The sequence below is a fragment of the Annulohypoxylon truncatum genome (genome assembly GCF_022578515.1).
Source record: "Annulohypoxylon truncatum strain CBS 140777 unplaced genomic scaffold F4807scaffold_6, whole genome shotgun sequence".
NCBI classification, from domain to species: Eukaryota; Fungi; Ascomycota; class Sordariomycetes; order Xylariales; family Hypoxylaceae; genus Annulohypoxylon; species Annulohypoxylon truncatum.
Window position 1 is genome coordinate 784,146 of NW_025953792.1, and position 10,714 is coordinate 794,859.

At 50.4% G+C, this 10,714-nt stretch overlaps 3 protein-coding genes and 1 non-coding gene across 4 annotated transcripts; 1 reads left to right on the forward strand and 3 right to left on the reverse strand.

Moving 5' to 3' along the window:
- Positions 1 to 63: 63 nt before the first annotated feature.
- F4807DRAFT_347913 (coiled-coil domain-containing protein-domain-containing protein) lies at positions 64 to 1,472 on the reverse strand. Its single transcript, XM_047995431.1, has 2 exons — positions 1,203 to 1,472; positions 64 to 955 (listed from the first exon to the last, which is right to left on the reverse strand). Exons 1-2 carry the CDS (start codon positions 1,387 to 1,389, stop codon positions 282 to 284), a joined length of 861 nt encoding a protein of 286 aa, XP_047857253.1. The 5' UTR covers positions 1,390 to 1,472; the 3' UTR covers positions 64 to 281.
- Positions 1,473 to 1,641: 169 nt separating this feature from the next.
- F4807DRAFT_t34 lies at positions 1,642 to 1,712 on the forward strand. Its single transcript has one exon. It is a non-coding gene; the product is annotated as a tRNA-Gly (tRNA).
- Positions 1,713 to 2,010: 298 nt separating this feature from the next.
- On the reverse strand, positions 2,011 to 5,812 carry F4807DRAFT_457533 (uncharacterized protein; the record flags this gene model as incomplete). Its single annotated transcript, XM_048001053.1, has 5 exons — positions 2,011 to 3,271; positions 3,449 to 3,870; positions 3,929 to 4,420; positions 4,474 to 4,488; positions 4,544 to 5,812. The coding sequence occupies 5 exons, from the start codon at positions 5,810 to 5,812 to the stop codon at positions 2,011 to 2,013; spliced, it is 3,459 nt and encodes a 1,152-aa protein (XP_047857254.1).
- Positions 5,813 to 6,767: 955 nt separating this feature from the next.
- On the reverse strand, positions 6,768 to 9,020 carry F4807DRAFT_414276 (carbohydrate esterase family 3 protein). The gene is made up of 2 exons (XM_047996956.1): positions 8,170 to 9,020; positions 6,768 to 8,087 (listed from the first exon to the last, which is right to left on the reverse strand). The coding sequence occupies exons 1-2, from the start codon at positions 8,270 to 8,272 to the stop codon at positions 6,946 to 6,948; spliced, it is 1,245 nt and encodes a 414-aa protein (XP_047857255.1). The 5' UTR covers positions 8,273 to 9,020; the 3' UTR covers positions 6,768 to 6,945.
- Between the last annotated feature and the right edge of the window lie 1,694 nt (positions 9,021 to 10,714).

The window sequence follows — 10,714 nt, forward strand, 5'->3', positions numbered from 1 at the left end:
CGTCTTAGGTGTTTTAGGGACTGGCTCGCTTGACCTATCCGTCTAAGCTGGCATGAGAGAGCCTTACATTGTACAATGTTTAGTGCGATATTAGAAGAGTTATTCCCTATTAGTAGGTAGTTCTACTTAATTCAAATAAATAATGCTTGATTAAGGCGAATGTCACTAACGCACACAGCCTACCTACAATACCTATCTAGGTAGGTAGGCGTATATGAAAGATATTATCGGCCAAGCCTCTATTACTTCCCCTTCCTTTGAATCGGATTAACCGACAACTATCAGAAATCCTGGATTCCAGTTTCTCCTTCAAGTGTCTTCTCCATCTTCAGATCACCATCTCCACTTCCACCACTCTGATCTTCAGCAGGATCGCTAGCCCAACCAGGGTCCTCATCATCAAACCACGCATCCTCCTGCTCGCGTCGCTCTATCACATCAAGATCATCATTCTCATCCGCGATCTGATAGTCGAAGTCATCGTCGCGCCCCAGCACGAACCGACGTCTTAGAAAATCATTCCACCGCTCGCGGCCCTCCTCCTTAGTCTCAGGCCGGCGGGGCAAGCCCTTGATACCCGCCTCGGCACCACTTCCACTTCCACTTCCACTTCCACTTCCACTTCCACTTCCACCGCCATTACCATTACCACCACCGTCGTTATCGCCAAAACCATCGGTGCCGATTGCGTACTCGCGGATAAAAGCATCAGCGTCCTCCGACGCCGGCTTCGGGATCCACGATTCCGCCCCCGCTGACGGGCCCGGTGCCTGATCCCGCTGGGGAGCGGAGGCGATGTTGGCGGCGAAGGTGGCGGAGGTGAGTTGCGCGATCTTGGCCTCGCCGCGGATGAGATCCACCTCGAGGACCCGCGAGTACCCCTTCGTACGCCCTTCCTTCTCGCGCTCGGCGGGCGATTGGAAGCGCCGTATCAGGGCATCGTAGAGTAATGGGTCTGGTCAACATGTCAGTTACGAATCACTATTAGTGAATAGCATGGAATGCGCAATTAAGGTTATCATGGTTTGGCGGTGCTCAAAATCCGTTTTCGCGCATCGTCCGTATTCAAAACCAGGGGTCAGAAAAAAAGGGGCGAGCGCTACGATGAACTAGGGAAAGACAAAAAAGTCCAAGGAATCGGATAAGACTATCGAATTAATTCCGTTTCAAGAAAAGCCGTAAATCGAATGGTAAAATCATACCCGCAAGTTCGTGCTCGAGCGAATCGAAGTACTTCGGATTCCGCTCGAGGTACTCGCGGCGCCGGTTCTGCACGCGGATCTGGGCGGAGTGCGCCGGCGATCTGGGCGGCCGGGGTTGCGGCTTCACGTACGTCGAGATTGGCGAGAGCGACGACGGGGGCGGCGTAGGCGGGGCCTGCGGAGGCATTTGGGGGGGGGTTAATTGTTTCCGGAATTTCGGGGCTGTCTGTCAAGGAATTGTATGGGCTCTGCAAGGAGAATGGGGGATTGATTTTAGGTTACTTCTAGTCATCATGTGCGTATGACTCGTTAGAATTATATGTCCGTATTACGTAAAACGATGGTCAACTAGGTATTTTTGTGGGGCATGGTTTTATTGGTTGATAAGGAGCCTTTCCAATTAGTCGAACAATCACAACCAAAGGAATACATTGTGACAGCATCAGTGGTTTAGTGGTAAAATCCATCGTTGCCATCGATGGGCCCCGCGTTCGATTCGCGGCTGATGCAATTAATTTTCTCTTTTGAGCTTTCCTTTCATTGATTCTAATCTAAGGATGAATCAATGAAATGCTTTTTGTCAATTATCTATTTATATACTACACGACTTCAGAGTTCATGGCCATTTCGGAACTCACAGCCAGACACAGCAAAAACGGTCATTTATGTCCATAAAAATCGGGGGAAGATCTATTGACGTCAACCAAATCAATGCTCGGGTATATATGCACGTAAACTTTTCCAGCTTTTCCGTACCGCCCCACAAGGATGCAATATGCAAAGACAACGGCCGTAGACAAAAATTAATTCATTCATACGCGTAAGTCCGTCTCCCCTTCTCCAGATCCTCGCTCAGTCTCCCTCTGCGACTTCTATCCAGGCTCGGCCGCGCCCACGAGACCGCCGCGTTCGCGCTGCCGAAGCTGACCTTCCGCGGCCCGCCAGATATCCTTTGGCCGAACGAGGTAGGCGACAGCCGCGCCGCGGCGTAGTAATCGGTGCTGCGCTCGCGGCTATGTCTAGTAGGCAATATGCGCGGGGACAGGCCGTCCATCAACTGCTCTCTGCCGACGCGATGGGATGACAGCGAGGTCTTCGGCTGTAAGACAACCGTCTCCTCCTCCACACCACGTCCACGTGCATGTTCACGTTGTCGTTCTTTCTCAGCCTCCCACTTAGCCCTCTCCCTCGCGCCGAAGCACCGTCCGAAGACGCCCTTCACCGTATCCGAGATATCGGTGATGGTGAACGCCATGGCGATGAGCGGGAGGCTGACGCCGAGCCCGATGCCGAACATGTACTTGCTCACGTAGGGGATGGTCAGTGGCCCGTCCTGCCACTCCTGCAGGTTGATGGCGAAGAAGGCGGCGATGAAGCTCATGGGCAGGAAGATGATGGTGACGATGGTGAAGACCATGACGGTCTGGCCCTGCTTCGCCGCGATGACGGCCTGGTCGCCCGCGAACCGCGCCTCGAGCGCGTTCGAGTGCTTCTGCTTCAGGTCCAGCAGGTCCGTCAGGTTGCGGTACAGCGACTCGGCCTGGTGGTCCATGCGCTCGATGTCCTTGCGCCGGATCTCGAGGCTGCGCAGCTGCTCGCGCGACCGCTTCCGGATCTCGGCCACCGCGACGTCGACCGCGCGCCGGTTCTCCCCCGTCCCGCTGTTGCTGCGCAGCTCCTCCGTGATCTGCATCTCGAACTCGTCGAGCGTCGACAGCTGCCCTTCTAGTAGGCCGGTTATGATGCCCAACTCGTCGCGGATGTCTTTGATCTCGGCGAGTAGCGACGTCTCGACGCCGATGTCGAGCAGCGCGTCGGGGAACTGGTCCATTCCCCTGCCCTGGTACTCGTCCGGAGACCCGAATGAGGGGAGGCGAGCGAGTCGGCCTAGGCTACGTCGGCGACGGTGGTATTGGAGCCATTGGGCGGATTGAGCCGAGGCTTGGTTGAAGCGGCTGAAGAGTTGGCTTTCCCGGTCCGTCACGAGGCCGATGGAGCTTTCGAACATGTCTAAGAATTGAAAGTCTTGGTTGTCCAGGCGGTGCCGGTCGAAAGTTCCGGAACAGCGGCTTGTTATAAGCATCGCGAGATCATCTACTATGCGTCAGTACTCCATGTGGATCATGAAACTATTGGCCGTCCAAATAGGAAAGGGAATGTTGGCATAAGAAAAGTCACATTACATACTATGAACAATGTTAGCAATTATTCTGGACGCATAGGATTTTGATGAGAATTATACATACCACACAGAGCCAATCGGTGGTCTAGTTTTAGCATTTGTCTCCTCGATGATGCCGTCCAGAACATTCAAAGGATCCTGTTTAGGCTGATCCCAACGCTGCGGGAAGCACGTAATGACAAGATCCTTTCCGAGGATCCAAAGCCACAATTGATCAACCATGAACACTTTAGGTTCTTTATTGTGTCTCTTACAATACCGGTAAACAACCTGATCCGTATCTCTTGCTGACGTGTCGATACCGTGGTAGAAGAACTGGTCGAGCGTCCTACGCGGATGGAGGCGCGGTTCGCTTTTCAAGTACGCGTTGACGATGAGAGAATCCCTAGAAGAGTTGTCCAAGATTTGCCGGTCTTCATAAACGTTTTTGATCGCCTTACTCATCTTTCGTCGCCGCTCGTCTGTCTCGTAGTGTAAGAATGGCATCTGTTCAAATCAGCATTTCCATCCCTTCACTCACGCACGTAAGGGATAAGGCGCTTACAAATAATACTATTTTACCGCTCGAAGCTGCGAATCTATGAGTCTCCCAAGCGAGCGGAGCTTGGAATTTGCCGCTTAGGTTGCTTGCGAAGCTATCTTGCCTCTGAGGCGGATTGCCGGGAGGGCCTTTGGCTCGCTTATGCTTCTTAGGATGCCTCTCGGCAATTTGTTCAGACTTGCTCTTCTTTTTAGTAGTTACGTCGTCGTCAAAATGATCACCTGGCTTTTTGGGGGAATCTCCTCCACCGCCAGTGGTTTGAGTTGATGCAGCGCTAACATCCGACAGTTCCTCGGATAATGGGGCCAGAGACGATTTATCATCTCTTTTATCTTGAAGACCAGCCCGAGGCGAAGTAATGCGGTTAGAAAACGTCCTCATGAAGTGAGCATGTGCAAGTTGGCCCTGATGTTCCTGGTCGAAGCATTTCTCCAGCGCCTTGAAGGCTTCGATATCCCGGTGCCCCGCCTCGATGAAGGATTTGGCAAGGAGGGTCTAGTCAATGGTGAGCTAAAGGAAGCATTGCGCAGTAAAGAGTGTCCAAATACCTCGACCCATGCTATCTATACTATATGTTAGTCCTTACTGCCAAAACGATAAGACTCGAGCATATCGTACATTATTTGCAGGCAGATGGATCCACCGAAAATCCGGCTTATACTTGATGTTCTTCGTCAGAGTAGGAACCTTCGGCTTGTCATTCTCGTGATCCCAGCCGTACAGGAGTTCGTACACGGAATATTTGGAGACGAGCTGTTTCTTCTCGAATTGGCCAAAGTCTACAACGGTAGCCTCGAAAGCCCGACAGGCTTGTTGCGCGACTGGGGGTAATCGATCAGCGCCGCGTGCAGGCGAAAGCAACTGGACAATCTCGGGATGGTTCTTCTCGGCGGCGCACAGCATAGCTGTTCGGTTAAAGCTATCCTTAATAGACAAGTTTACGTCAGGTCGAGTCAATATAAGTTGTACGACTTCCTCACAGCCATTAAACGCAGCCCAATGTAGAGGCGTCATCCCATTCGAGAGCACAGCATTTACATTGGCTTCGGTGTCAAGCAGCAGCGCGACAATGGGCGCATAGCCACTTTGAGCAGCATTGTGGAGAGGCGTCCAACCGCCATCACTAACAGCACCGGGGTCAGCTCCATAGTCAAGCAAAAGCTTTACCATTGCTTCAGATTGCTCTTTATGACTACCCTCGGCGGCGAGATGTAAAGGCGTTCTCCCGCGATTATTCGTAACGTCGACGCGCGCATGGTTCTCTAGGAGGACGTGAGCTAGCTCGACATTTCCATTCGTAGCAGCCCAAAGGAGAGGCGTCCTCCCAATCTGATCTTTGACTTCTAGGTCGGCCTTGCTATTCAGGAGTAGCCTTAAGGTCTCGAGAGTCCACTTCCCCTTCCCGGGCTTCTCTGAAGCTAAAAACAGCAATGGAGACCGTCCTTCTTTATCTTGAGCATCTACGCTTGCCTTCTCGCGGAGTAGAGCCTCGACCACCTTGTTGTACCCTTTCAAGCATGCGCTGAATAGGGCTGTCTGCCCGTTGCGATTACGAGCGTTCGGATCGGCGCCGCGCTTCAGCAGCTCGGCAACGATGTCGGCTTGTCCTCCCTCGGCTGCCTTCACCAAGGCGGGGACTTCATTCTCTTTTCTAGAATTCAGCTCAGCACCGTGATCGAGTAGGAGGCGGACGATGGAGAGCTTGCCGCGCGCCGCGGCTTTCTGAAGAGCTTGGCGGAGCGCGTCATGATCGGTACTCGAAGTCCAGGGAGGGTCCTCAGCTAGTATGTCGCGAAGTCTAGCCTCGTTAGCTTGAGCCGAAGCGGCGATGAGTCTCAATTGTCGCGGATCGGGTTGACTGCTTGCTACGCTGGCTTGGCTAGCCATTCCTAGAGTTGGTGAGAGAAGGAGATGGGATGGACGTATCACAAACAGATCGCCATAGCCTAGGAAATTAAATACAGCATACAAGATCTACAACTTAGACCACCCCGTCTTATAAAATCGTACGACGTGACAAAATTCCGAATTCTATAACATATAGTAACGAACACATCAAAATGACGTCGAATCGGAGCTAAAAGATGATATTGGAGTGTTGTACAAAATTTGCGAACTCCCACATGTCGCGATCAATGTCGCGGTACCATCCGCGTCCGCATTGACCTCTCAGCCAAGATCTCTCCATCAGCGTAAGCAGGGTGGCAGTGGTGGGTGGGAGGGCGAAAGGGTGGAGGCAAAATTAGGAGCGGGTCGAGCTAAGGCTGGCTGGGAACCTGGCAATTGGTAAATACAAGCTTAAAACCTCAAACAAGCTCGTGGCGATGTCACCGATGTCACCGACTGAATGGTAACTCTCGGCAGCGCGGCGGGTATTCAACGGCAACGCTCGCTAAAAAGCTAATCTTCAATCGCGAAACTCAATTCGCATCCATGGATGGCACATGCGACCACTGGTAGCACCGATCTACTAGGCAAGCACCTACCCGAGGTAATGTCTATCATCACGAACGCAGTTTCATTTCAACGCTATAATTGGAGAAGCCCACAATACTTTATTACATAGGTAGCGTACCAACATCAATAGTCTACACATGTGCATTTAGACTTGAAGCTAACATTCTGCATTCTGACACTAGGTAATTACATAGGTATCTAGGTAATCTTCGATTTGCTTCCTATCTGGCGGGGTGTCTGTATGTAGTACGTAAATGCGGAGTGAGATGTTAGACTACTAGGAAGGAAATGAGCTGCACTCTGTAGAGACAAGCTGGATACGAGGTTGTTCTGATGCATCGCGCTACAGCACCACATAGATTATAGGTGGCCCTGAAGCGGGAAGGATTCGGAGTTTTGCACCCTCTCGGGCAGAGTTATTAGGTATATACCTAGGTCAGTAGTCTACATAGTATCGGTGTATAATAATAACAGTTGGGAGGCCGTGATCTCATGTGGGCTACACCATTGTAAATGCCAAAATGCCCAGTTTTCCAAGACAAAGAACCCGCTTGTCCCGCTAATTAGAAGAGCATTTTAGGATGCCGCCTTAATCTAGTATCCTTTTGACGCCTTTCCTGCTTGCCGTCCGCGTTCTCTTGCTTCATCTTCGCTAGTTCGGCCAACATCCTATCGATCTCTTTCTGTTCAGCAATTGCCGTTGCGTTATCCAATGCCCGCTTCTCCTCTAACCATTTCATATACTCTTCATCCTTGCGCTCGTCATCGCCGTCGTCGAGTATTCCCTGAACCGGTTCGGGGGGTTGTAGGAACCCCCTGGCATCAGCCTCGACAATAGCCTCGTACATCTTGGTGGCCATCATTTCGTAGCCGGCGGTGCCTGGGTGCATACCATCCGAAGCTAAATTTCCATCTTGAATTCCGTCTGGACCTTGCATATCAGCAAGCACCACCGGCAACTCCTGGTGTTTGTATATTTTCGCCAGCCTCCGGATCTGTGGATTAACCCTCCACACGTCTTCGCGACCGTTGAATCGAGTATCCCAAGTAGGTAAAATAGTACCCATAATAATGGTGGACCTTGGCGAAGCCTCCAGGAGATATCGGACTAGGGCATCGTATCGCTTGTAGAAGTTGTCAATATCGACATGCTGGAAGCAGTCGTTGGAGCCAGCATTGATGAGAAAGAGATTAGGCTTTGACTTGGGAACAGCCTTTCGGGCGTTTCCGTGAATGGTCGCGGTGACCACGCCCGGGTAGGCTTCGATATCATTGTCCGTCATGTTTCCGAGGCGCTGCGTGCCGACAAAATTGACTTTGTTGCCGATAGCGGTCAACCTTTCGCGGAGAGGACGGCGAAAACCATTGTTGTCGATGCCTTCTTCGGGACTGTCACCACGGGTAGTCGATGCGCCAAGCGCCATGATCCGGAGTGGAATTCCATTAGCGAGTGGCAGCTCGTAGCCCGGTCGAGCATACGGCTTCGTCCTAACAGTAGAAGTGGTGGCGCCGCTAGACAGTTCGCTGGGGAAGGAGACGGAGCTTAACGATGAAGAATTGGTAGCAGCGTCGGTTGAAGGATAAGAAACTTGAACAGTGCCATTGCCAGTTACGTAGCTGACACCGGCCTTGAAGTTGTCGCCCAAACTATCCAGTCTATGACCCCATTCATTGTCGACATTGACGGTACCAGAGAATAGCAGAACTATGAATTGGTCAGCCGCATATGTAGATAGAAGACGAGGTACAGGGGTGATGGAGATGTGAAATCTGGGACTAGCGCATACCTATAAGAAATAAAGGCAAGCCCAATAATATGAGCGAGCGCCTTCGTGCTAAGAGCATCGAAATGTATGGGCTCGAAGTCAGTTGTCGAGGAAACTTGTCCATAGTTCAGTTTCTCGGTGGTCTTTTTGCGTGAGTGTTGCGCGGCGCGCGATAGATCAATCGTCCAAAATTAATCCAATCGCAACTCTACCCCACAATACGATTAGCACGGTCGTATTGTACGCGTAAGCTTCCGTCTCGAAATGTCTAAAAAAAGGGAGAGGAAGAACAGTAAGATGGAAACCCAAAAAAGAAGATTATTAGCCAAATGAAGGAATGAATATGAGGAGGAATGAGCGAGGGAATAAAATCTATCGCGATATCACACACGAAGACAACCAAAGCCCATCGTGCATACGGTATTAAAAAGGTTGATGGCGGAGATACGCTCAGACAGGTTTTAGGAGCGGACGCGGACAGCAGGGACAGCAGGGACAGCAGGGACAGCAGGGACAGGAGGGAGGGAAACATCAAACATTTTGAATTGGAAGAAGGCCCCTATTTTTATCTTAACGATGCAACATGATGCCGTTTCTTCCGTCCGTTTGCCAAGAATGAATGCCAAGATCAATCGTGTCCCAATGCTAAGATCGACATTTCTCGACTGCCAAGACGGCGAGATGTTGGATGGCGATAGGTGAATTTTGTTTCTTTTGATGGACAAGATCGTTCTACTCTACCTAGTCGACCTAGCAGACTCTTTGCATGCGATGGATGTATCAGATAGGTAGGTGGTAGGTTAAAAATCAGTGATCTTCGTCCAGAAACATGCCAGGGGTTTGACAGCGGGTTTTAAGAGGTAGGCTCTATTAGACAGGTCAAGAACAAGAATTACACAAAGCCTTCCAACGATTAATTTTACCACCCACTTTAAATTATTTTCCCGATCTATGATGTCTACCTAGGTACATACCTACACATACTGTTCCCTTTTCTTTTTGGAAACCTCGGGTTGGTTTTGCTATACTACGTACTACGTACCTAGGAATGTGCAACTTCGGCAATCTACTAGGTACATAGGCGGTACTTGAGATATCAGACTTTCCTCCGCACGCAAACGGAATATTAAGTGTCTTCTGCATACCTCACATAGTACTATAATAGTAACTTCCTTTATCAAACGGGCATAATCGAATCTATCCAGTTCATTGGGTGCTTCCATACGCCACCAACCAATTCAATCGGCCGGTGTGTGATTAGCCACCCGTCAAACTCCACTTCGCTTAGCCCATATCGCACTAGTCGCCTTGTCAGCTGAACCAACGAGAATTCCACATGGTATGTATGTACCTAGGTATCTATCGTGGCAATAGGGGCTCTAATGCATTATCGCTCCCACGTTTCATTGGCCCCATGTCCAACGTATCTTACGAATCCGAGTCGACCAATAGCCAATAAGCATGCAAAAGAAATGTACATATAATCCTAACTTCCTTCAAACACGATGGCTGCCAAGAGAGAATCAGCTTATGTCCAACAACACGAGATAATATTATTTATACCGCCGTCTTATCCGTCTTACCCTTCCGGCTTCCGCCCACACCCGGCCTCTGGTTTTGCGCCAGGGATGTAAAGCTCCACTCTCCGGGAACCATCGCAAACCCGGATCGTCTACTCGTAGCACTCCGGATGATACAGGACTCGGAATGTAAAAAGCAATCTATTGTTCTAAATTTAAGAGAAGATATCCATATTCAGCACTTGCTATCAGAGGTCAGGTCTAGTCTGGGACAGGGAGTCTGGCCTAAGTCCAGCCCGTAAGGGGCATATCCAGGATAGATACCTAGATAAAGGGCTTTGAGCTCCTTGCGCAACTACGACCTTGATTCCATTGCGTGCTTCTAACCTCATTTCGTGGTCCACCTCATGGCATTTACCTTAATTTTAGTAGAGTGATAGAAGCACTTGACGCCTGTCTCGGGGCGGAACTAACAGGCGAGGAAACAACGACGATGTTGCGCGTGCAGCTCTAAGTTATGTATGCACTCTCACCTAGGGAACACTATAATTATATACAGGAGAAGCCCCTTTGTCAAATTTGCTCCAATAGTATCTAGCAACAGGTCTATCCGTGGCCTCTGAGCCGAATCCCAACCCTGTTAGGTCCGCAGCTACTTGGCCTCCAACAAACCAGACCTCTGACAACACCTTAGTAGAGTCCCAATTGCAATAACTGTTCCGGGCTCTGTCCCCATACATAGGTAGGTAGTTGCTAGGCAACACTTGCTGCCCCTGACCATCATCGCTGTCCATTCTTGAAATGATTGTGTGTTGAAAAACTGTAGAGAAAAAAAAAGCAGATACGTATGGTCTCGGCCCTAAGTACCATCATCGACCCTTCCAGCGCTGGAAAAGAACTATCAAGATTAGTACGCATTAGCTGGTGCCTGCAGCCTCAGTCAGTCTGTTTGGATGCTTCTGAAAACCGGTGACCGGCGACAGCTCTTTCCAAGACGTTTCATCACTGGTTTAGACAATAGCAGCCTAGCGCCCACCACCTTTCAG